This window comes from Lepisosteus oculatus, chromosome 24, assembly GCF_040954835.1.
Source record: "Lepisosteus oculatus isolate fLepOcu1 chromosome 24, fLepOcu1.hap2, whole genome shotgun sequence".
Classification (NCBI taxonomy): Eukaryota; Metazoa; Chordata; class Actinopteri; order Semionotiformes; family Lepisosteidae; genus Lepisosteus; species Lepisosteus oculatus.
Genome location: NC_090719.1, coordinates 4,683,515 through 4,710,857, shown reverse-complemented (window position 1 = coordinate 4,710,857; position 27,343 = coordinate 4,683,515). Strand labels below are relative to the sequence as shown.

Sequence of the window (27,343 nt, the reverse complement as noted above, 5' to 3'; positions counted from 1 at the left end):
CAGGAGACAGTCAGACCTGATGAGCAAATATATATTGTATATATTTCTCACTGGCCCTGTCAAAACGTTCATTATCCTGCGTAATATTTTTCTGCAGTGGTCAGTACTTGGTCTACAGTCACTTTGCTTTTTCATTCATTTTGTTTTTTTATCTCGGTTCAATCAAGATGTTACATTATAAATGTCCTATAGAATATAGCTGGTGAATTAAAGTTTGAATGTGCAAGGACAGTTGTACCGTGATAGGATGTCAGAAAGACAGCACAGTGTCATCCTTCTATTAAGTGTTTTACCCTCTGAAAGTTGGCTCTATTTTGGGAGCTCCTAGTGCCTTAGGAAGTATAGGTATAACAGTCTAATATTAAAAATATTTTTTTCAGTGATATGACCTTAAGCTGTATTGTCAGATCTGAAAGTTTGTGCCAAGACCTTTTCTGCCCATTTTAAATATTTCACTTGCCTGCAACAGTATGTAATGTTCAAAACAAGAATAACAGTGAATATACATCCACTGATTCATAGAACGTTTGGAGAAGTGTTTTTTCAGTTAACACAGTCAAATGCACCCTACTGGAAATCCCAAATGACCCTGGAATGAGTGTTCTGAAGTTTATTAATCTCCTTGATTGACCAAATAAACAGTTACTACAATATTTTGGCAGCTCTAACTGAAGCTGTTTGTCACGTTTGAAATCAGAAACATCCTCCTATCCTGACACAGTAACTGAAGATAAATGTCTGTCTACCCCTGAGAATGTGTACTGTATATAATGCATTAGAAAATCTCCTAAAATGTTTGATGATGTGGTGTCCCCTGGTCTTAAAAAGTCTGGCCTACCTAATTCACCCGTTAAACAGATTGGTGCTATTCCTCACTTTTCTGCCTATGACCTAGGTAGGGGCTACACTTCAGTGGTTGATAAGTGTGTTCCCTTCCTGTATGTCAAGCAATTTGTGATTCTTTACTGCTGTCTGTACTACAAATAGAAACAGCTAGAATTAGTCATGTCAAATATACCCTCCTTTGCATTTCACAGTCTGAAAGCTATTAAAATCTGTAACAGAAACCAGACAGTTATCTATTTGAATAAATGGCCGAGTCAGCTTCCTACTACGTGCCAGAAAAAGACAGATGACGTAAATGAAGAATTTAACAACAGCTTGCTTTTTGGTTCCAGAATGTTGCTACAGTATCTGTCTGCCTGATCAGTATTTTACAGAACCTGTATTCGGCACTCTTCCAATGCTTAGGTTGTTTTTCTTGAGATTTTCTCTCTTGTAAAACACAGGCTTGATATAAGGGCGAGGAAAAAAAATGACTGGAAAAAAATGAATGGAACAGAGACTTTTTTCATGATCAAACAGTCCGGAACCAGAGATAAAGACCATCTTTTTTAATTAATGAATTGCATTTCTTTTTCTTGTCAGTTTAAGAACTTTGTATGTTATATACATTAATCAGGCAAGACAGCTTAATTTGGACTGAAACGGCGTATGTATAAAACATAAAGATTAAGTGTCATGCTTTATACACAAGTTATGGAGAATTTGCTCACACTTAATAATTAGAGTATTTATACAGTACCTAAAGATCTTTCCATTCTCACTGTGTTGCCAATTGGCTTGAATCCATTAGGTGTTTTTTTTTACCTTTTAAACAGCTCAAACAACTAATTAAAGTATTAAGGTCCCATTATCTGCCTTTATATTTTTTTATCAAAACACCAACTGCTTCTTTTGTGGAAATGCTAATAAAAATAATGTTCAATGGTGTTTCCTTGCCTTTATTATCATGATCATCTTTTGGATCATATTAATGTTGTGCGTAATATTGATGTTTTTGGGGTACCTTTTGAATGCTACCACATTTCCCCAGTCATGACAGTACTGCGACAACAATTTTTAGAGTTATGTAATAGTCCTAAGAATGCACACCTTGGTGCTGCTCAGAACATGAACTCTTGAACTTCAGAAATGGCAACCAATCTTTTCAGTACTCAGGAAACAACTTGAATTTCTAACACAATTTTAACAGCCACATATAAATCACGGTAGTGTCTGATGACAGGAGGGTCAAGAGGGCTCTTTTTCTTTTGAGGTCTAGCTGTTGTTTGGTTTTTCCTTTTTTCCATTAACAATTTTATGGCTGTAAGGCAAGATTTTCACTTCCTTATGTCTTTTAACTTGTATGTAAAAGGAGTTTTCAGTGTTACTATGTCCGTATTGCAATCTTGGAAAGATATGACTCTTTTTCCAGTTCTTTTAACACATCAATGGAGACCTGGCTGACCAAATGTGTTCAAAATAGTACAAATATTCTTCTTAGCTTTTTAAAATTTTAATTCTAAAATAAAAAATGCCTGAAGACCCCTCACTTCCACTTACTTCATATATGTCTAAACAAAACCAGCATTCCACAAGTGCAAACAGAGTTAACAGATGTTTCAGCCACACACCAAAGTGTATGAATTTCTATTTGTGCTTATTGAATTGCATTGGTGGACCATCCTTATGTTTACTACAATTTTCTTTTTTGTTTTAATTGCAACCAGCGTTCCTGTAACATTCCCCATCTCCCCTACCAATCCAAAAAGACATGGGTATGACCTAGAAATTAGCATTGTTCTTTGGAAGATGAGTCATATCATAATAGCAAAGAAAAAGTTGTTAAGCTACAGTATAAGCAATGAGGAAAATATGTACACTTTATATTGTATGTAGAGCACTCTTTAATTCTTCAGCAAGACTTTAAGTTGGTGTGTTTTCTTTTTAATATACTTCATATACTTTAATCTTTTTCTTAAAAATCTGTTTGATTTCATTCAGGGACATCCAGGTACGCCAGGTGAAAGTGGGCCTACTGGACCACCAGGACGAACTGTAAGTTCTTGAATTTTAAACACTTATGATATGTGCCTGATTCATCTGTGTTGAGAAATGCTCCAAGTCTATGATTATATTTTTACTTCTGTGCCGTTCCTCTCAAGCTTTCAGTGAATGTCTGTGCCAGCTTTTTTTTATGGTGATGTGACACTAGTCAGGACTACACTGCCTGCCCAGATACCCTGCTCTGTTCATTACTCTCTAAACACTGTGCAGCCTGTTCTGTTTAGCTGCAGAATCCTTTTCAAAAGGCTCTGAATCAGATTAGAGTTTTGGCCCCTCTGTGTCTTTTACGTTAGCTGAGAGAAAATGTATGGTATGAGTCAGCTAAAATAGGTACAGTAACATGCTCACAATGGATTGCTGATATTTTTAATAATTTAATGGCTAAACTACCACAGTAAATGTTAAACATACAACCAATTTAGCATAATCTGACATCTTGTGTGAAAAATGAGAGCACTGCCAAAGAAAAAGAAGGTCCATCTATAATAGGTCACTCTAAAGATGGTTTACTTTGGGTTTTTTTTTAGGCTGGAGGTTATAGTACTGCTGTGTATGCTGTGTTTTTTCAAGTATGTTGAATTTCAAGTTAAAAGTGAAAGGGGAAACTGGAAAATAAAATGGCTTCCAAGTGCATCAAAGTTGTGACTGCTTAATTTCACTGCACAGCACAGGAAAACCATAAAGCAAACCATTAACCTCTACAAAGGAGACAGCTCTCATTACAGAGGAGTGCTTTCACTCTCTTTCAGACTTCCAAAAATATTTGTTTTCTTCTTAAACAACAGAATGTTTTAAAAGGGAATTTACTAACATAATGTTAGAAGTATAAAATAAGAAACAAACTGAATTCCAGTAGATATTCCAGTAGATAAAAAAATTGGCTGCATCCACTTTTTATCATTCGGGAAGTTATGAGATATCTACAGTAATGATATTACGATGACTAAAATATGTTCCTTTAGACATGTTCTCTGCTTTGGAGTTTTATAGGAGCATACCCTTGATGATGAAGGAAATGAAGCTGGCTTTTCTTACTGTGTGAAGTGTAGCCTGCATTCTGTAGTTTTCTGTGAAACTAATTATCACAGCTGGAATGGCATAATATTCTGGGCTGCAGCAACCCGTGTTTTGTCTGAAGCCAGTATGTGTTTACATACAGAATGAACTGACAAGAAAGAGTGGGTGGTTGGAGTGGGTTCAAAACGCATGCCACCTGTGTTTAATGTAATAGTTTGGAGTGTTACTACAGATGCATGTTCTCACACACAGACACGCCTGCAGTTGTAAAGCTTTGAAAATCTGAACAACAGACAGTTGTCCTTTTATCATAAAAGGCAGCCTGGGAACACATAATGTCTTGATTCCTGTCTCCGCAATTATGTGGCCACGTTTTAATATGGTGTTGTTGAGTGTCTGACTTGACATGGTTCAGAGTTGAAGGAGCTGGCAAAAACCTTGCCACACATTCTTGTTTCAGGCCCTTCTCATTTGGCCTGGGTGCCATCTTGTATCATGCCCCTTTCGATGTGGTGCGGCGTCCAAGTCAGACAAAGCCTTTGAACCGCAGCCCAGTGTGGTGTCATCATGTCGTTATCGCGCTGGCACCCTGGCATTGCAGCTAGAAAGCACAAGCTGGTGATGGATATGGAGGATTAAAGATGTGAGACTCCCCCCCCTCACCCCTCAAACACACAATCTCACACACACAGACTGTACACACAAGCACAGCCTACCCCATTTAAAAATGAGTAGGTGCGGCATCAAAAATATTTAATGTCTTTAATTAGAGACCAAAGCCTTCCTTTTCATTCACACTTGAACAATCTAAGGGAACACCTTTGTAGGGGAATTTTGATGTTAATCGAATTCAGCACCCTCCAGCTTTTGCAGGATTACTGTCCCATCGGCTGAAAATCTAACACTTCTGTGTAATTAGAATGAAGCGGATTGATGTTGTATGAACTGTTTTGGGAAAGGGCTCTTTGTGAAGCCTGAGTAAGCGTTTGGAAGCGATGGGACCCAAGAGAACTGAAAATAAACATAAACATGGCCTTGGAAGACGTTTTCCAGCACCTAATTTTGGAGCCTGAATTGGGCTGATGAAAATTAAACCAGAAACTCTGCGCAACAAGAAACAAACAAGAAAATTCTGTGCAGACGCACGTATAGCATTTGAAAGGTTTTTATTCTGTTGTCAATATGCTCATTAGCTAAAAGCGTATGTCACTAATAGCCCTTGTCAACAATTATGATAGGTTGCAGAACATAGAGAATGAGTACACATGAACTGTTGTTCTCTGTAAAGACACCTTTTTGAAACGATCATGTGCTACTGATTTGCAGATGCACATGAATGACTGTGATTCCAGGTTTTGGTTGTGGATTTTCTAACATCACAGCGTGCAGATTTCTTGGCAGATGAATTTAATTCCTCTGTTTCATCTGCTTTGCCTGTGTTTGTCACAGCTGCTGTGTCCCATGTCCGAGTGCTCCTCTCCCATCTTTTATGAAAAAGTTTTTTGTACTTTTTCTGCCTTTCTGGGTTGTGATGTGTACTAAAAAATGAAATGGAATTAACGTTTCCCATCAATGTGATACGTAATTACAGTTAATCAGATTCTTTCTAGCCTAGTTGGTACTGTATGTCCCAAAATATTGCTTTGGCAATTTGGAGCATTTTTCGGTTTATTTAGGTGACTAATGAGGTCGATTTAGATGTTTTGAGGAAGTATCACATAGGGATATTTCCTTGAACGAGACCCAGAGGTCTTGAGTGTTTGTGGGCCTTGGTACCTCTGGCCATTTTTCTCTTTGATTCTCTGACCTCAGTTTGGTCGTCTTCCTTTTTGTGTTATAGGGGCCTCCTGGGTCTCGTGGTGCCATTGGTGCCAGAGGACCAAAAGGAAGACGGGTGAGTAATTACAATATTTCATTACATTTACATTTTTTTACAATGGGCATATTCCTTTTCATGAAGCTAACAGACTGATTGATAGACAGCAACCCAGTAGCAGTGCTGTAGATTTTTGCAATGTCTAAAATAATTAAATTAACTAAATCACACTATAAAACAGCAGCTTCAATAATAGATCTGTTGAGTCCTGCCAGAAGGCAATCTCTTTACTTACACAATTGTCTTGACTTTCTAACTTCATGTAGAACACAAAAATGCACAAACGTGATGATCAGTTACAGTATGAATCAATGGTATGATGGATGAATGCATTGCCTCAGCCTTATAATTAAATGAAAAGTTTTAAAACACAGGCATGCATCTGCACATCAAGCACCCCATTGAAACCTTGTGTTTGTGTTTGAATTGTGAATACTACCAAAAAATTCAGTCCACAAAAAAAAACATTGTTTAGTGAGAGTGAATGGAAACTCTGATATCGAGGGAAATGTGTACTCTGAAATTAAATGCAATTAAATGTTGACTGGAGACTTTGAGGGACTTCATATGTGGCTGAACCTGAATTAGGTGTCATTATAAGTGGAATTCAGGCAGCTTTGTATGCTGTGAGTTTTTCCTGCCACACTCATGAAGAACATATGGAAACAGAAAAGGGCTGTGAACAGGACAAGGTCATTTCTCCCATCTTTCTCAATTGATAGCTTAGTAAGTGAATCTAAAATCTCTTCCAGCCGTTTAGTGATGGAGCCCAGGGTTTGGTTTTAATCCATTTGGCTTGGAAGATTGGCCCAGAAACCCACAACTCTGTGTAAAGAAGTGTTTCCTAGACCCCATGTTCTTATTTTGCTGCCGAGTTTGAAATAGCCATGATCTGGTTCTGTCGATCACCCTGAGGATTTTACTGTACAGTATACAGTATATTCTTTCAATCCCATTAATTATTTGTGTTGCTTTTCTTCAAACTCTTTCTTTGTTTCTGATAGCCTTTTTGTGGTATGGTGCACAACATAGAACACTGTCCTGAAAGAGATTTTACTAGTGCATTGTGAAGCTTGAGCGTGACTTCTTTAATTTCAAATCCAACCTCTTTCCTGTATTCCCAAGGTTTTTACAGTTTTGTTTACGGTGTAGAACAGAACCTTACTGCAATTGTCACTGTACAAACCGAATAACTTAAACATCATTTGAACGGATAACATTTAGTCAAAATGGACAACCAGAAAAATGTAAAAATTGCTTTTTATAACCAGCTGCGTGTTCCTTTTTTTTCCGTGGATCAAACATGAAAACTATTCCAAAAATATGCAAAACAGGCTTCTGAAAGTGAAACATAAGCGTTGCTCTAACAGTTCCTTTCTTGAGTGATGAAAGTAAAAAATGAATATGATCCAAGTTAGACGGGTTTATCGCTGCATGTGTGAATATCTTATGGGATTTTGTGTAAGCCTGTGGATATGTAGAATATGGTCTTGGCTCGCCATTTTCAGGCCTTTTGTTATGCTTTTTCTGAAGCGCCTTGGCGTTGGTTATTGTAGTACCACTCAGATTATCCTGATTCCAGTCAGGGTGGAACAGGTGAGTGTCAGCTTGTGGTGATAGAGATCTTCTGCTGTGAAGACGAAAAGTAGAGAAGTGACTATACACCGTTTTTAGTGGGACTCTTCTGTCATGAGTCTTGTTTTTTTACAAAACGGGCTATTTGTCCTATGTTCCAGAGAGCGAAAACCCCACCCCCACCCCCTGCCCAACGACTCACCTCCAGAAAGCATGGTGTTCCGTTTTCAGCTTGGAGAAATGGTATCCTGGTGATACTGTGATACCACGTGTTTAGTAGAAGCGGGATTAATACAGCACCACATTGTTCTTAAAATGAATACAGCAAATCTCGCATTCCAGGAGGAGTCAGTAGGTTCAGTTTAGGGAAAGAAACAGCATTTCTAACAGGGACAGAGAACCCTCCGTTGACTGCTCTGGGGAGAACTTTCTGGCTTTGGTGGAGTCCTGTTTGCTTGTTGATAACAGGCCTTGATAAATTGAGCCAGGCTAAAGGCCACTTGGGCTGCAGGGCTCAGGGAGCTGTAGAAATGCAGCCCGGTATTTTACTGACAGTTTGCAAGAAAAGTGGCCCAATGTTATCATAATGCTCTGAAAGAAATTTGTATTGTAGTCAGTTATACAGTATATGTATTTCTTCCTTAATGATGACTATAACTAATACTGTGCTTATAAATCATTTTCCAAGCTCAAATGAAAAAAAAGTTGGTTGAGTAGCAAAATTTAACCAAGCCTAGGTTTCTGTGAAACATATAGTGAGAATGAAGTGAATTATTTGAAATTATGGTCGACAGTGGTTTCCTCTCTATTATAACCAGACTTAAGTATTTCATGGGAGATGCTCACAGAAAGTGCCCGATTTATAAATGCACATCTTTCATTAGGTTTTAAAAACAAGCCAAGCATGTTTGCGGAGAAACGTCTAGTACAATTTATTAAACATTTATATCATTTTCTGCACGTTTAACTGAGAAAAGGCTTAGAGGGTAACTTAGCCTCTCTGACTAAATTGCCTGCAGACCTTATCTATGATGTCTTTAAAAAGCAACATTACCAGCGCAGTACTATACAAGCTCTTGAGGCTCTTCATTTGATATGATAAAGACGGCTGCTATACAGTAATCATGTTGATCTGAGAGTGAAATAAGTGTACCTTGTAATGCTTAAATGTCTGAGAAAAAATGTGTGAGTTTTATAAAGTGTGCATGGAAAGGTTAGATCTGGAGGTGGAAGTGTCATGATTTTTAGTTGCCAAGATGCTTCAGGAATTTTGTCCAGATAAGGTCTTCCCCTGAGATGATTGTCAATGACCAGGACAATGACCATTAGAAACAAAAAATTGCAGGGCAGAGATTAAGCAGTTAGTTATAATTACAGTAATGATAATTTACTTTTAATATTCATATGGGCAACTCTGTTCATCATAGCTGGACTTTAGCAAAAACTGTTTGTTTAGGTTTTTGTTTTTTGGAAGAACTGTGTGCTATTTTTTGTTTTTCCTTGAGTATTTTATACAGTTTTAACGAGGGGGCCTTTATATTTCTGGGGTGTGGCAGGCAGAAAAGTAAGGGTTGTGACAGATAATGCGGGAATTTCAAACACTAAGCAGACATCTTTTTAAATGGTCCCAGTTTTTCCACAGACAAATTAAGCTGTGGTCTCCCGAACAACATTTGCATAAAAGGGGAGTTGTGCAGGGTGCATTTCTGCTGTTTTCAGATGGGGAAAAAAAGTTTGAGCTTTTTCTACGAGCCCACAGACTGAGACCCTCTGACTGAAGGTGTGCAAAACAGAAGCCAATTCCTACATTAAGAGCTCAACAAACGCTATCTGAAAGAATGAAGACATAAAGCACAGTGAAGGTTTTGGTACATACAAACACTGTGTCAGCAGAAGTTGCAGCAAGTGATTCATTCTGCTTAGAAAATAGAATAGACTAAATTAACAGAAGTCTCTTGAAGTTAGTTAGTGATGGTATTTTCATAAGCTTATTCACATCAATTTCAGTTGGGTACTTTTTCCAGAACCTCTTTTTAACTACAAGGTTTATGTGCTGAAGGTGAAAGATATTTTGATATTATTGAAAATGTATCCAGAGGAAACTAGTGGGCCATGAAATTAACCTATTGTCATTCTAGGGACAAACATGGGGCTGGAATTTATGCAGGATTTAAAATATCTTTCTTTAAAGAAGCTGCCCTTAGAAATCAGGCATGAAACTTCAATAGTTTAGTTAGAATTTGTGGAAAATATTACAAAGCCAATCCTATAAAAAAGCAATCAAATGCCTTTCAGGGCTGTTTATAGACAAATGTAATAAATTATCACCAGCTCTGGTTTTACTTGAGATTCCAGAGAAGTGAAACAATAATTACACACAAACCACACAGTCTTTCAACAGTGTGAAACAATTTACCTTTAGACTGCAGGCAAGACATGATGGGGTTTGAATAACAGAAAATGCTGGCAGTGTATTGGAAAGACAGTCTTGACATTTTCTTATTTTTACTCCTTACGTGTGTGACAGATTTGCCTTCACTTTTGACATTTGGAATGTGCACAGATATACACTGGTATGTGCCATTCATTCTAATAGCTGCCAAACATTCAATAAAAAACTCCAAAATGATGCCTAAACTAGTTGCAGTCTGTCAAGAAAAATTCACAAAAAAGACAACATTATTTTGAATTTAGGCTCCGTTTCCCTTCCTCATATGGAAACAATATTTCTTTAATAATAAAACTCATTTTTCTGCTTTCTCTAATTTTTTTTCTACCCGTCTGTGTGTAATGTTTATATGTCATTTTTTAATCATTTGCTGGTTAACGTGTTTGGAATTAAATGTATGAAGTCAATTCCTCAGCCACTTCTATTGTTCATAAAGGGCCTCCTTCCTTAAACTGTCAGATTCAATTCAGTAAATAGATTTCAATAGCATTCAAAAACAATTCCTAAATGATGATTCGTAAATTGCCACTGGTATTAATTGATCTGTTAATGGGCGGTGTTTGGCATCTTAAATCTCGTCAGCGTGCTTTATACAGGCTGTAGACTTTGGCCTTGACTTGGCTGTTGGCTTTGAAATGTTTGAAAAGGAGTAATGGGGTTGAAAATAAAAAATGAAGATGTTGCAACACAAAAGCAAAGCACCGTATCTGTCCCAATGTTTAAAAGTAAAGCAGTCAAAGCCATTTAATGAATGCAGCTTCAGAGAGAGTTTTGTGACTTATAAAAAGCGTGAAGGACTGGAAACACTAAATATATTTGTATCGATTCTTCTGAAGGAAACGAAGGGTAAGTGGTTCAAAACTGTTTCCCATGAAGGCTACAGAGACCAGTTTTTTGTTCATTTGAAAGGGATGTAGTCATGTTTTCCATGATGTGACTTTGAATCACTGAACCACACAGCTTCTCTAAGCTGGTCTTGAGAGAGGCAAAGAAGTCAGAATGTTGGCAGTTTAACCTCAATGTATTTATCCATCTGATCATGTGTGTGTTAGCCTAAAATGGGTGAAGGCATGGACAGATTTTGTAAAATGTCTTTTGTTCCCTGTGGAACTCAACGTCTTGGTCAGATCATCTCATTTTACTCTTGGCGATGGTGCTTTTGTGCCCTGCAATTGCCAATCTTTAAATACAGAGAAAGGAACTGGCTGCTGCTATACTGTGCATGAGTATTCGATTGCCCAGTGACTCCAGCTTAGCGCAGTGGTAAAGAAGTGCAAGGCAGGAAAAGCTGTAGATTTGGGGAACAACACTTGTAGTCTCAAATGGGGAGTTATGAGAAAAAGTGGGGAAATGAGCATGCCCACTGATTTACTTTTAAAATTGTCTTGTTGGTATTTCCAGATTTCAGGGTCTTATTTGTGCTAGCTTTAAATTTCTCCAAGATCCATTTACAAAGTCTGTGATTATTGTTAATTTTGATCAGTGGACCAAAATATATAAATATCACTGAGATGCCTGACTCATCAGTGTCATCAGTAAGAGCCTGAAGTGGTAAAACATGTATCTCAATGTAGTTCATATTCTTCTCATCAATTTTTGTTACTTCTTCTGGGTGGAGGGTCCCTTTCCTCAGCAGTGCACTCCAGCTTGCACTCCTAGAATATGCAACTTCTAGGCTTTCCTAGGATCTTCTGGGAGATGTAAATCCTCCAGTGTGTCCTTTGCCAGACAAAGGACTTCTGCCCATAACAGCAGACTCCACACGGATGTCTGCCCAATCTTATGCTTTCACTTGTGAACTGACCTCTGGGAAACTGTCACTCCTCCCTTGAGGGCGGCTGCTCCCCCCTGTCCTGAAGAGGGCAATCTACCCCTTACCAGGAGAAAACTGTGACCTTAGATTTGGAGGTGCTGATCTTCATCACAGCCAACTGATACTTAGCATCAGACCACACCAGCTTGCAACAGAGGCCACAGGTCAGATGAGGCAGGACGTACATCTGGGAATAGCTGCAACGCAAATATCAAGACCCCAAACGAAACATGGTCTGTCCCTGGCCACTCTGGAATATCCCGTCCACAAATTATAGACCGGACACAAACAGAAGGGGAGAGAAGCTGGACCATTGATGGAGTCCATCACCCTGACTAAAGAGCCTCTAAGAATATAAACATAACTCTTAAAGGGTCTGGATTACAGGCAGAAGCAGCTACATGCACACAGAGCCTTCCAGGGGACATGGTCATAAATCATCACTAGGGCATACACCCATGACTCCCCAGATATGTCAGTAGGTCTGTGCTGTTCTTCCTAGATCTGATTTTCAATGGGTGGAAAAAATCTCCCCAGCACTATAGCTCCTGGGAGGCTGAAGTGTTTGATTACTGAATTATTGTAACACCTCCTCTGGTCCCCATTCCTTAAAAATGGGGACCACCATCATAGTTAGAAAATCCAGGGGTACTGTCCCCACCTCCCACTGAACCTTTGTCATGATTTTGCCATCCTGGAAAGGCTTGTGTGACAGAAAAACCCGAGAGCAATGTTGCCCAGTGATCTAGACAGGACAAGAGAGCCTCATAACATAACATTGGTAACAGTGAATATCTGAGCGAAGCCTGGAGGTGGTGTTGGTTGGCGAGTGTCAGATTTCTTCACCCCAAATGGTTCGACTTTGTGGGCTCCCCACCTGTAGGACAAAGGGCGAGAGTTAGGCGTGATGCCGATGGGGACAGAGGGGGTGTCGAAACCAGATACATTACAGTTTATTGTATTCAATCTAAATCTGCTGTTAAACTGAGCCCTTCTTGACCTTCAAACATTGTCGAATACCACTGTTGAGAGAGTTTACCCTTATACACAATGAAAATGTTCTTATTTCAAAGACCCCATCGCAAATTTGAGTTGATTTAATTACAAGAGGAAAACGCAATGTCTGCCCAGTTTTTTATTCGTTCCGGCAAATTCTTGGTTTACCCAAACATCGCTAAACATTTCAATCCACAAAAGTGCTTTGTCCGTTTTTTGTGCAACTGAACCCAAAAAAATATTAAACTCGTTTCATTATTTCTTCAATTCGTTGGTGATCTCAACAAAATAAAAGGCCTCAGTATTCTTGACTAGTAAAGTGTGGTGGCAACCGCCACAATATGTCAGTACATTGCCATTTCTTTTCTGTAGTCAAGAAACATTGCAGTGTTGTGGAAAAACAAGAAAATTAAAGTTTTTTTTTTCTAATATTTTCATAAATCAGACATATTACAACAGACTCCATTGATTTCCATAGTTCCATACTTAATCCACCAATAAAACCAGTGCATTGGAATTTATTTCAAACCAAACCCCTAACACATAATTTGAACCTTTTCCTCAAGACTGATTTGAGTGGCGACAAAGTGCGGCTATCGTTTTGCCTGGCAGAAAATTGCATTTGTGAGAAATGGGATGCCCGACCACTAGTTCTGATATTTTAGCTGACATTTAAGTTTTGTAACTTATTTTGATGTGTGTGAATAAAATTCGCAAGACCCCAAATTAGCGCTTCAGGGTCTATTTTTTAAATGCAGAGCAAATTGTTTGTGGTCAGATCCACACAGAATGTCTGGGAACCTGATGTACCACAAGTGGTTTACCAAGTTAAGGCCTGCTGCTTGTCCAATAAAAACTCAGTTTTCAAAGGCAAAGGAAACTAATTCCCACACTTCAGAGTTGGATGTGATTTCCCATTTGATATTAATGTCTTGTTAGTTCAATAGAATGTTATGCTTCTCATTCTAAAGCATTTTACCTGCTCATGTTGCTGAAGGAAACATCTGGCCTAGTGCTCACCGGAGATAACTGAGCAGTGCAAACCCACTTAAGGAAACTTTAACCATTGAAGAATAAATGCAGCATTATGCCTATGATCTATTATCTTATGATTGTGACTGTGCTAACAATGGTTTTTATGGAGAAACAACCTTTAAAAAACTCATTTATTTTACTAAGACATAGAACAACATATTTATCATTCTACTGACCATGTCCTGTGCCGCTCCACCAACTCACCCAAAGCTACAGTTTACTCCTATTTGTTCCCACTGGACAGAAATGTGAAGTAGAACGATACCATCATGAGAGCACTCCCATCTCCAGTTCATGATTTGTTTCTAGAAATCATAGTTGGTGTTGCAGGGTTATCTGTGTCTCTGTCAGAGTTAAATCAGCCAGTGTCTTTATCACCCTGCAACTCACAACTGGCAGCCCCCTGAAGCCCAGCAAGTGTGAGCCTGGCCAGTACCTGATTGGGAGACATCCTGGGAAAGATAAGGTTGATGCTGGAAGAGGTGTTAGTGGGACCAGTAGGGAGCGCTCACCATGCCCTAGTATTGTGATGGGGACATCAAACTGCAAAAAAAAAAGGATGCGATATAAAACTGAGGTCCTGACTCTTCATGGTCATTAAAAATCCCAGGATGTTTCTCAAAAAGGGCATATCCGGTTTATTGGGATTGCTCATTTCAGGGTGTTAACCCTAGTCCCCTGGCCAAATTTACCATTTTCCTGTACCAATTATCGCCTCCTAATATTCCAGATCTACTGTATGAATTGGCTTCTTCACTCTGTCCCCCCCCTCCACCACCACCACTGATAGCTGGTGTGTGGTGAGCATACTGGCACACTTTGGCTGCTGTCACATCATCCAGGTGCTGCTACACACTGGTGGTGCTTGTGGGATTCCCCATTACCTGTAAAGCGCTTTGAATGGAGTGTCTAGAAAAAAGCTATATAAGTGTAATTATTATTTATATAAATGAACCAAGTGTACTGCAGGTTTCAGAAATACCTGGGTAAGTCCTGGATCCTGTTCAAGAACACTTTTTCAGTAGCTTGGAATTAAAGTGTCAGCTTTAATCAGTTGAAAAACATTTCAGTTATGGGCTGAGAGCTGTCACTTCTGTTTGGGTGAATTAAGGAAATACATTTGGCCCTTTGAAGAAGTGTGGCTGTGTGTATATGAACTGAACAAAATGGGCAAAGTTCAACCAAATCAGGATTCTAAATCCTTTGCTTTTTCTTGCTTGTTCTAAGCTTTTTAAAAATATGTGGATTCTGATCCGTGTTCTTGAACAAGAAAGATTTGATAATAAATTCAAATGTTTAGAAAAATGCTGCATAACATTGGTTGGATTTCAGAATATGATGTGAACAATGATTAGTTAATATTATAGCCAGAATGTTGTCACCAGAAACCTAAACAAGCTTAATACAGTATGTATTTCATAATGTAGTATATACTGTTTATGGTATAATGTACCAGGAGGTGTAATAGAACAGGAAATCTTCCAGTTTTGTATTTTGTGGGATTGTTAATTGATAGGCTCAATAGCCCCTAGTTTCCAAAGACTTGTCACCCGGTCTTACTCTGACCAAAAGCCAAATACAATGGGATAGGGAAATACACACTGACTGCTGAGAAAATCTTTCCCCCAGTAGTCCCAGAAACGTTAAAGCTGTTGGAAGCATCAGACATGACAAGTTGCACAGAGGAAGGGCAGAGATCCTGAATTCCAAAAGATCTCATTTGTACCAAGACATATACCCCCTCTGCTGAAGACACTATCATCATTTTTAAGTAAAATATACAAGGTCACAATCTAGAGCCTATCTATTGTACAGTAGTTGAAATGATCTAGGCAAGGGTTCAAAACATCTCTGCAACATTTCCATGTGTGTCTACTACACAGGTAGCTTTTCTAATTGAGCTATAAGACCATTGGGTGCTGAGACTGGTCATACAGGTAATACGATACACATTAGTTTACTATTAACTATATTGTTTAATCACACGTGGCTGTAAAATAATCTTTTCGGTAATTGCTGTCCATGTAGTGGTGTTCTTTAGTTTATATGATGAATTGGTGCCATTTCTGGCAGCTGTTCAAAAGTAATACAAGTAATACACAAATGCTATGTGATATCTTCATAGAATATGCTAAATTTTAAAATGCTATCAAGGGGAGCTCACTTAATTATTTAGAGACTTCAGATTATAACTGTGAGCTCAACCCACCTGCACTAATAATACGTGCCTAATTTGCTCAAGTCAGATTTGACTAAATCTGTGATTGACAGATTTTAGATCCATGCTACACGGTCTGAATTCTGGGGATGTGGAGTGCAATATGCTGGAGAATGGGGCAACACTGAAGGAGAACTGTTCATCAGAGTTGCACGTATGTCTGTGGAGTTCAATGTGTACATTGAGGCAGTAATGTCCCTCAGCTTTGTCAGCTTGTAACTTTAGCTGTTTCTCAAACTGTGCAAGGGAGACACCTGCTGTTCACACTGTTGTCATGTGTGTTTTTCAGGGGGCTAGAGGCCCTGATGGTCCAACTGGAGAGCGTGGGGCCGCGGGAGCGAAGGTACGGGTCAAACTCGGCTCTGAGGGTGGCCTTTATCAGACTATAGTTCAAGCAGCAGTAGTGGGTTCACCCATTCAGGTGGCCACGCTTGCAATCAACACATGGTGCAAACTAAAAAGTTTAATTGGTGATGGCCAGAAACGAGGAATACTAGACTGAGTTAAACTTGTAATTAACCTGGTTTTAACAGGAATGTCTTTTTATATCACTGCAGTCACCTATAGCCTAATTTATTAATTATATAATGTGAGTGTTTGTGACTAGTGTTCCTATTAATAATCTACCCAGCAGGAAAGACCTTAGATTTCATTATATGTCAATTTTAATGTGCTAAGGTTTTTTGTATATTTTATAGTACCCCCTGAATATCCTTAACTAACTCTTCTGGTTGATTCTGCTAATGTGCATGCAGTAGGCTGTTCTTACAGTATACCTGTAAATAGTGTCAAATCCTTCATCTTCTATACATTAGTTATTTGATATGTTTTACATCTCCTGCTCCTATCTTATAGATGTACTGCATTAATTTAAAATATTGTTCATTATTTTTGGGCTGGTTCTGAATTGAATTGTTTTAGTGTGGTAATATGGTAAAAACTATCACGATTTTCCTGTTCAATGTAATTGTACATTACTTTTGCATGCTTAAAATGATATCCTTTAATGGTAATCCACACCATGTTTTAGCTACAAAAAACAGACTTTTAGGTGGATTTATGTTTATGCAATGCAGACTGTAAACAATTCTCATTTCTCTCAGGGTCCTGAAGGCCAGCCAGGAAAACCTGGCTTTCCTGGTGAGCAGGTACATTAAATTCAGTCTTACCTGTATTTGTGTGCATTTACGTATTTTATATACATACAGTATATTGTACAAGAAACAGCCTCCATCCAGATTTAGAGTGTTTATTTAATAGCATGCTGTCACTATGAAATAAAGCTATGCACATGAGTTTGCACTTGTCATATCAAAATGCTACAGGAGATAGAACTCTTAGAATTTTTCACTTGACTTTTGTTAACTTTGACTTTATACATGCAAACTGTGGAACGAGAGGTCATAAGACACTATCCTGTTGACTACTCTTTATCTGATAGACTGAGAACATTGTTCTTAACAGATTGTCCGGAGGCTTCCCAAAAATTCCAACCTATAAAAAGTGGTCTACAAAACAATTTCAGCGGTATTATGAAGCAGTTCACACATAAAGAGGTGTGGGTTGTCCCAAGACAAAAAACGCATGTCTGCATTCCAGACACGACCGCACTGGAACAGTCTTCATAATGTCCTCAGTGGTGGTGCATCCATTTCACGATGTTATGAGAGACCCAGCAACTGGAAAGCTTTGATTTAGAAAAAACTCCTGTGGGAGTTTAGAAACCAGTGTGGAAATGAGGTGTTGGGGGGGAGTAATTGAGGAATTTAAACCAGCTGTGAGTTTACAACTTTCCCAAGATTACTATGTGGATGCTGTTGTAGGAAGTTTCTTGAACCGGGAACATCCTAACATCCTTATTTGCAGGTTGTCTGGGAGCCTAGACACGGTTTTATGAAACCGCATACAAGATCTTTTCACTTTAATTAGTGCAAGGAATGTCCTTGAGTTACAGGGGATATTTTCACAGCAAAGCAGTTGAAATTAATAACATCCCATGTGGTCCTTCAGACAGTAGCTGAATGTCTTGAAACAGCATGAAACTCAGCTCAAGGCTGGATCGTAAAGATCAGGAGTACTGAATAAGGGCAATGGATTCCTACAAATTCAACAGTGTCAGTTTATGAGTGAATTGGCTTTTGTTTTTTTTGTTTTTTTCTTGTTTTATTTTTTAAGCTTTCCTATAGTCCTATAAGGCACAAAAGATTAATATACATTTGCTTAAGTCTTTAGTGATCCCTATGCGTGTAACCCATGCTGTAACTGAAAGCTACTCATCCCACACTTTGTACAGTCCATTGCATTGTCCTTTGATAGAACCTGCACTTTGTTATATTGATTCTGCTAGTTATCAATTACAATATTAAGGGGCTGGTTTCTGCACAGTTGTGTGATAGACTAGGTTGGAGAGGTGATCGGTTCAGCAGGCTTGCTGAAGCTGTTGATCTGTTCAATTTCAGGGAAAGATCGGAGAGTCAGGTGAAGTAGGACTTCAAGGCTTTGCAGTAAGTAAATCTTAGTGCTTTAAGAAAAACAATGTGTTTGCTTTTAAACAGATCTTTGCGTGAGAGTACACATCATTGTTCTGTCATTTGAGCACTTTCTTGTGTGGTTTATGCTCATCTCTCTTATTTGAGCTCCCTGAATTTGTGTAGATTTTACGTGCAACCCCTCTGGTCTGGGGAGAAAAGGTGGGGAAAAGATAGAGCTGTGGAGAATGTTCTTCCAAAAGTGAATGAGAGGCAACAACCGCGGTAAAGAGGGATAAATTTGGTAATAACTGTCCCAGACTGTTTTTTACAGTCCCCTCTTTAGAAGCCTGTTATACAAATTCTTGAGTCAGCAAGTCAGGTTGAAGCCAAGCCAGGAGCCCCCCAAGGCAGCCACACTCAAATTATTTAAAAAATTGAATAATCGGAAAAATGTTACCTTTAACATTTCATTTTACTCATAGGCTACATTGTTTAAGGCAGTAGCCGTGAACAAAGCAAAGTGGCATTTTATCTTTTGTAGCTTGATTTCTTTTTTCCTCCTTGGTGATAGTGTTTGGATTATAGTGCGATCACACTGTTCCTAAAGTCTGTGGGGAATGTTTAGAACATTTTTGTGCTAAGATGCGGCATAAAAATGTTGGCATGAAACCTGGATACATGTTAAACATATGCAGTATATGTATCAAAATTTATAGTTTTGTATATAATTCACACCTGCTTAGCAGTTTGGTGAAATGACGCAGACATCTGCATCTTCCCCTTTGACTGCATCTCTATCTACCCCAAGACTATTATGATATATGCATTTAGCCTCAAGACGCAATTGTCTGCTTTAAGAGACATGTTTTGTAAAACATATTGTAAATTCATCTTAACGGGTTGAATTAATGTGATGTCCATAAAATAAGGTCTTTCAGAATCACATCTCAGGGTGAAATACATTTGATCCTTATCACAGATTAATCCCATTCCTGGTAAATGAGAAATAGGAATAAAGAGAATTGTGATGCCTGGCGCTTTTCATGTCTTTTCATTTATTCTTGGTTTCAGCTGGTAATATCCTATGTCTGAGTTATAATAGCAGTTTTATGGAAAATAATGTCTGTGTTTAAATATTATAGGGAATACAAGGACCTTCAGGACCTCCTGGGGCAAAAGGAATTCCAGGAGAACCGGTAAATGTGATTTAATTCGCATGTTAATGCCCTTACATCTTCACTTATGCATGATGATATAATGAACGCATTCCTGCACACAAACTCTGTAAGTGTGAAGATGCATGGTAGTGTTGGGTTCGGAGATGGTTATTGAATTGCATTTATAGTCACACTGTTAGTAAAGATGTTTACCGCATTTCAGGGCCACAGAATGTTCAAAAGTAATGGAGAACCAATGTGTATTTCATTTAGTTTTATTTTTTATTTCTGCACACAAAGAATTTTCTAGCAGCTGCATGTTCTGTTTTTATTTACTAGATGCCAGTACTGCTTTCTGCTTGCCATGCAATGTTTAGATGTGACAAAATAGAATGACGGGGAGAATGTTGCAAAAAAAAAGGTCCAGTTGTGTTTTTTTGGACCAACATTAATCTGTGCAATTTTATTTGTTGAGTCCGGAGCAGAATGTCCCCTTTTTAACAGGAAATTATTAACCTGGTCCAGATATAATTAGATTTTCACAAAAATAAACCAGGGGACTCAACAAAATGAAGCCAAGAGTGACTTATCTCTCTGACTTTATGAAGAACCACCATTTATAGATGGTTAATAACATTTAAATCATTTTAGAAACCTTGATTTGTGATTTTTGGGATATGGCAACAGTTTTCTTCCTGTTGCTATATCCCACTTCAGGAATATGAATTAACCTGCTGCAGTCTGGCAAAGAGTCTTGCTTGTCTAAGTTTAAGACGCCAATTATTCAAATGGACAATCTTGACTAGTGTGGGAGTTGTGTACATCCAGTTCCTATCAACTGTTTGATCTGAACCTCCAGTGTTCTACCTAAACCTAATTTAAATCTTAGTCTAATTAGCCCTGGGTTAAAATAGTCCATGATCAATTTCCCTAGATTTTTTATTTTTTCATATGGGCAATTGTCCCTTTCCGGATGGAAGATCAGATTCATATTTGTTCATATCCACTCTTCCTCTGCCTTTCGTGTTTCCCCAACATGTTTCAGGTTTGACACCCAGGTGTTCAAACTTTTAAAACCCTTGTATATTCTGGATTTAGCTCCAGAACTCCCCACTGCTTAAATAAGCCTTAATTTTCATTTTAGCTGTTTTCATCTCTGATTTTGTATAAGCATTCTTTCTTTTCTTTTCAAAAAATGGAAACAGTAAAAGGTCTAATTAAGTAATTGGTAACACAACTAGAATGTAAGCGTATCATCCCCAGGAACAGGACTAGGGAAACTCGGATTTAGTGAGGTTTGTTTGCATTATGTATTGTACAGTACATTGGCAGCAGAGACAAATGTTTTTAATTTGTGATTGTAAATACTAGATTCTAACTATACTATTAGCTATTGGAATAGTATTACATCCAGGCTGTATTTCATTGCTATTGTAGACTCAGTGTTTCTGTAGTGGATTAGTAAAAACGCAGTCAGTTTGAAGAAGACTAAAACCCAAATCGGCAAAATGATTTGGAATACCCAAGAGATTTGTGGATTTATTAAGGAAAGTTGTAGACTAGACTCTCATATTTTTATGCCAGGCCTGGAATCCAGCACACTTTTCTGGAGAGGCTGCTGAAAGGTGAATCGGAAGATATAAGAAGGGATAATCTATTCAGGATTTCCTATGGAAGCACTGCAGCTCCAGTGTTTGTTGAGCTTGGAAGTTGCTTCATAGGATGATGAATAACTGCTGGGACTATTTAGTCAAAAATAGAAGCTGAGCGCTAAAGTGTTCATCCTCTTAATGGATTTTTTGAAGGGTCTTCTTACAAAATGATGCAGTCAAACCCAATAATATTGGGATCATGCTGAGGAAAATGTGCATACTGTGATTATTAAGCAGAAAAATTATCATTCTTTTCTAGCTTTAAACTATGCCAAAGGGTAGTATCACCATATTCGTGTTCTGAACCAGGAAGTCAGTACCGTACGTTAGCAGTTCCTTAAAAACACACAGTCAACTGTGTGAGGAAGAATACTATAGCAACAAAGTGGCTATAAAGGCACAAAATGTAAGCTACACATTTTTAGCTTTCATCCATAATAACATTTTAATTATTCTATAAACTTGATAGATACATTTTTTATGGTATACTCTGCAGTAGCAGTCACTGTACCTATTTTCCCTGTTTTTCTTTATTTTACTGTTATTCTGTTAAGGAAAAATGTAAAATCCAGTGTTCCTACTGGGATTCTTGTAACACTTAATAAAAAAAATAGCTTTCAGTAACAGCTCATTACAGTCATTGGAAGCCAATTGAACAAGAGGTTCACGTGAAATCAATGAGTAATTTCCTGTAGAACACTTTCCTCATTACTCTTGGACAAAAGAAGATGTCAAGATTGCTTAGGGTTCGCTTATCTGCACTGCTGGTGAAAGTTGCATGATGTCTACGGAATGTCAGAGATAGTCTTTACTCAGCTTTATTACTCATTTTGATACTTTATCTTTTTTATGAGTAATTTCTGAAATGATTCCAGTGAATTCATTTGAATCATTGTCGTCATTGAGTCACTGAGAATTGGTGCCTAGCCTGAAAATCACCTTTGGGACAATGACGAGATATCCAAGAAAAGCAGTCAATAACTAGGCTTTAATGGGCAGTAAACATATTAAAGGCATCAGCATTAGCTCTCCGTGTTGTATAATGGATGACTAAAGTAATTAGTGCAGCGTCTGAGAAACATACCTACAGTAGTACTACTGTCACATTTCATTTTGACTAAGGCATGGATCACAACGTAAGCCCACTTGACAGTTGCTAATTCCAAACCTAATGATTAATGATGGTTTCTCACGGAGTGTTTTATATTATATAAGACATTAGATTTTTATATTTCCAACTGCCCTAAGTCCTCTTGGATGAAATCGTCGAGCAGATGCATGCTGAATAATAGTTATAGACCCCAACAGCATCTATCTAGCCATAGACTTGGCAATACATTGTTGTGTGGAATCTGCAACTGGTGGGTGATGTCATAGTCTTCATTTGTCCTGTGCCTCAGAAGAACTATTGTTCATATAGTGCTGTCTGTCACATGCAGACCCTGAAGGTATTCTGTTGTGCCAATCAAGAATACATTGCATTTGTTTGAGATGGCAAACATCGCCATTGATAGTCGAAAGTCGTATCACACAGCAGCTTGGAGTGAGTTTAGCTCAGAAAAAAATGCTCAAGGAAATATGATGGGATTGCTTTTTGATGGTTGATCTCTTTCCAGCTGTATCCCACATGCGAATGTCTCATTCTTTGCAGACTTGCTTTTCGCTAATTGTCTCTCACTGTTGTCTTGAGTGCTGGAATCACAGGTTTGTTGTTGGCTCCAATAGATGCATTAATGCAGGGGGGTCATTCAAGTACTGAAATAGGCCTCTTCCTTTTTGATATTTATAGTTTTGCAGTGCAAGCATTCTTATAATGAAAGCCCAGCCTTTAATCTGTAGTGTCTGCACTGATTTGTTTATTTTAATCTTTTTAAGATCCAAAACATGTGAATGTTTAGCAACTCAAATGCATCTTTTAAAATGAAACAGCTCTGTGGCTGGGATGGTGCTTTTTTCTTTAGAAAATGTAAGCATTTGTCAACCACCAGTCAAATATTAAAATGTTCTCTCTACCAGCTGTTTATAAATTAAGTGACAGTGTAAGTTTTACTTTACACTGAATCCACACAGCGCCACAAACAGCTAATTAATCAATGGTTATCTCTTTAACTTGCTAACCTCTTGCCAGACTAAAAAAGCAGGTTCTTATGTCAGTTGAAAACAAACTACTTCTGCTACTGTATTTAGTGCACAACAGAAATATGAACATTGAAACGGAGTGAGCCTAGCTATTAATAATGTTTTCTCTAGTTAGTACAGATTCATTCAATTTATTTTAATATTTACGTTTTCTTGGCTTTTTTTTTTAAAGGGTCCCCCAGGGCCAGTAGGAATGATCGGACCTCTTGGAGAAATTGGAATCAAAGTAAGACTTCTGACCACAGCACTGACATTTCACTGGTTAGCAGACCCCATCAATGACACTGGTGATTATATAGGATGCAGGGTGTCAAAAACTCTTTCTGGAGGGCCTGGCATCTACTGTTTCTTTCTCCCAACCTAAGCTGTCAATTAAGCATTTGACCTAATTATTTTCTTGGACACATTTAACGTTTTTACTTAAGGTCTTTTACAGCTGATGACTCAAATGCTTGCTCCAGGGTACAGTTACTTATAAAACACATCAGAGGAAAGTCACAAGTATCAAACTTATGCAGTTAAATTAATTAGACCTGCTATGTAACAGAGAGCTCAAGTTGGAAACTGAGGACACCAGAACCTTCCAGAAAATCCAGCTGTCCACTGTGCAGCAGGTGAACGTGCCTGTGTTGTGAATCGACAATAACACTAACCTTACCGAAGTCAAAAGCCCAAATGGTTTATCTCTTATTATGTCTTAATTTTTTTGTCTAAGCAGAAGCTGTTAGTTTGCACTCTGGACCAAGTGTGATCTGCCTCTTATAAATAAATAAAATACAACTGTAAAATTAGACATCATTAAGATGAAACCGCATGTGTAACCTCATCCTCCTCAGTGGCAGCTCTAATTTATGATTAATTATTAACTCGACCATTAAAGCAAGCAGGAAATTAACCTGCTCAAGCTTTGTTTCACTCTGCCATGTTGCACACACGCACACCAACCTCTTTCTCTATAGTTTCTTTCATGACATTATTGTCCCCATATACTGCACATGACAGCAAAGCTTTCTAAGCACTCAGCAGAAAAGGTATATATACAGTACAGTAATCCCTGACCTGATTTGCTTCACCTTACCTGTCATTAATGGGGTCAGAATTGCTTTGCTGAATGAAAAAGCTCGTTGTGATCGAGCTAATGACCTTCAAGCAGCGAAGTTTAAAGCCTGTCTGTTTTCTCTCCTCACCAGGGTCCTCCAGGTCAAATGGGCGAGCCGGGGCTGCCAGGAGAACCAGGAGAGAAAGTAAGAGCCTTTCCCAGCCTGTCTGCCCAGTACAGGACCTGTTTGATTTTCAGCACGGAACCCGATATCCCCATTTAATCCTCTAACTGCATTTCCCTGATTCTGGTCAATTGTGAAATGATTTGGCAAGGACAGTGTACTGTTTTTTTAAGATCCTTTTTTGTTCCAAACTCTCTTAGCTCTGCTTTTTTTCGCATTACCTAATTTAAGAATTTGATTGATCTTTCACTTACGCAATGAGCTCCTGGGTTTGTTGTGAAAGGGCCGGTTTCATGTAAATGCAGAAACACAAGGACCCTTATCACTGTCTCCTGATACCTCCAGTTGGCAAGCAGGGACCGACAATTTCAAATACGTGACCTGAAACTCCTATGTACCATCTGTTGCCATTCAGGACAATTGAACAAGCATCACAAGGATTTCATTAGTGTCAAAGCAATTTCCTTTTCTCCTTTTCTATTTCAAAAAGGTTCATGTATGTCATGCAAGAATGAGTCAGGAAAACTAATAAGTGTGACTTTCTTTATTTACCCTCCTTGTGTTCTTTTAAGCTCAATCTTTTGAAAGGTCCTACATTTTGACTTGTACTGCTAGCAAGATCATGCATTTTTCAAAAGCAGGAATAGAGTGTTGACCGGATTTGGGAAGAAATGGATAAATGACATGTGTGCCTTTCATTCCATATGACCGTTGTTTCTAATTCTGGTTAGCCCACATCCTACTGATTTCCTTCAGTTGATTATATTTAGTTTGTTATATACTGTAGCACACCCTTATATATACTCTAGTGGGCGGAGCGGTGGCTCTGTGGCTAAGGATCTGCGCCTGTGGCTGGAAGGTTGCTGGTTCAAATCCCGCAGCCAACAGAGGAATCCTACTCTGTTGGGCCCCTGAGCAAGGCCTTTAACCCCAGCTGCTCCAGAGGCGCCATATAAATGGATGACCCTGCACTCTGACCCCAAGCTTCTCTCTCCCTGTCTGTGTGCCTTTGTGTCTCATGGAGAGCAATCTGGGGAATGCAAAAAGACAAATTCCTAATGCAAGAAATTGTATATGGCTAATAAAGTTATCTTAATCTTAACACTTATATAGCGCTTTTCTGGACACTCCACTCAAAGCGCTTTTCAGGCAATGGGGACTCCCCTCCATCACCACCAGTGTGCAGCCCCACCTGGATGGTGCAACGGCAGCCATAGTGCGCCAGAATGCTCAGCACACATCAGCTATTAGTGGGAAGGAGAACGGAGTGATGTAAGCAATTCATTAGGAGGCTGGGGTTACACTCCTACTCTTTTCAAGAAATGCCCTGGGATTTTTAATGACCACAGAGAGTCAGGACCTCAGTTTTACATCTTATACGAAGGACGGCACCTGTTTTACGGTATAGTGTCCCCATCACTATACTGGGGGAATTAGGACCCACATGGACCGCAGAGTGAGCGCCCCCTGCTGACCCCACTAACACCTCTTCCAGCAGCAACCTTAGTTTTTCCCAGGAGGTCTCTCATCCAGGTACTCATCCAGTGGGTTGCCAGTTGTGAGTTGCAGAGTGCTATGGCTGCTGGCCTCATGGAGAGTGGAATAAATCAAGATGATCAAAGATTTGCACTCCTCTGTTGGGAAATAATATTATACTAGAGTAGAAAAAATCCAGAGTAATAAAATAAGTGCCAGTCATCGCCCCCCTTGCGCGTAGAAGGGACCTCAGCCGCCTGGGTTGAGGGAGATCTCCCTTTAGCTCAACCAGCTGGTTCCCTGTTGAGTGATGCCGGAGGCCCGGGTTTGAGCCCCAGAGGTGGAGGGTTGACCCGAGGTGGGAGCAGCGAGGGCACATACTCGAGTGAAGCCGAAAGCGCTACATTGGCGCCGTGACCCGGACGGGAGTGTCCTTCGCCTAGGCGAAGTCAGCAGGGGAGGGTGTAGCGGAGCTAGTTTGGACACGGTGTCGTCATCACCCTGCCTGCGCGTAGCAGGGACCTCTGCCGCCTGGGCTGGGGGAGGTCTCCTTTAGCTCATTCAGCTGGTTCCCTGTTGCGTTACGCCGGAGACCCGGGTCTGTGCCCACGTGTTGCGGGACGAACCGGCAGGGTGGAGCAGTGAGGGCACGAGCCCGCGTGTAACCGCGACGGTCATGTCTCCATCCATGGCATTATAAACTTTGTTGGCAATTTGCAAGCAAAAAAAGAAAAGTGATTTTTTGCTTATTTTTAGATGTCCCAGTGATACAACAGTAAGATGGGTAAAGCAAAATGTCTGGTTTTGCAGGGTGCAATTGGACCTCTTGGATCTATTGGGGAACAAGGACTGATTGGCCAGCGTGTAAGTAGTGAATTAAGTGCAGTGTCTCTCCATCTTGAAGCAATTCAGGTATCTGGGTATCTTTGACACTAGGGTTATGGTTTTGGGTTGGATCTTTAGCAACAGCTGAGGTGTTTTTGCTTGATAAATACATTGTTTAAAGGAAATCTGAAAAACGGTTCACTAAAACAAGTTTTTGCCGTAATTGGGACTGTCTTGACATTCCTTAAGGGATATATAAGATGTCGTCTTCCCTCATTAAAATTAAATTATCCCATTTATTCATTGTAAAGAGAGAATGAAGAAGTAATAATGAAATTCCAAGGCACTCTGGGGTCCATTTATCTGTTTTAGCACTTTTTTAATAGGAATACTATTTGCCAGATTGTTACTGCAGTAAAAATGTAATTCCCACACCAGTTGGCAATCCTGTGGCAGTTATCTCTGATGCCTGGAAGCTCTAGAGTCAAGGGTTCACATCTGAGCTGGGGCCCTTGCATGTTCTGCCTGTCTT

The 27,343-nt window shown here is 39.1% G+C and overlaps 1 protein-coding gene across 4 annotated transcripts in view; it reads left to right on the top strand.

Annotated features, from left to right (window-relative positions):
- The window catches only part of LOC102685690 (collagen alpha-1(XXVII) chain B), a 155,604-nt gene that overhangs the window by 99,956 nt on the left and 28,305 nt on the right, over positions 1–27,343 (top strand). For all 4 annotated transcript variants that reach the window (XM_015366777.2, XM_015366773.2, XM_015366775.2 and 1 more), the window contains exons 27-35: positions 2,827–2,880; positions 5,747–5,800; positions 16,158–16,211; positions 16,972–17,016; positions 18,328–18,372; positions 19,482–19,535; positions 23,460–23,513; positions 24,478–24,531; positions 26,797–26,850. In XM_015366777.2, the coding sequence (XP_015222263.2) occupies positions 2,827–2,880; positions 5,747–5,800; positions 16,158–16,211; positions 16,972–17,016; positions 18,328–18,372; positions 19,482–19,535; positions 23,460–23,513; positions 24,478–24,531; positions 26,797–26,850 (468 nt within the window). The remainder of the gene's footprint in view (positions 1–2,826; positions 2,881–5,746; positions 5,801–16,157; positions 16,212–16,971; positions 17,017–18,327; positions 18,373–19,481; positions 19,536–23,459; positions 23,514–24,477; positions 24,532–26,796; positions 26,851–27,343) is intronic.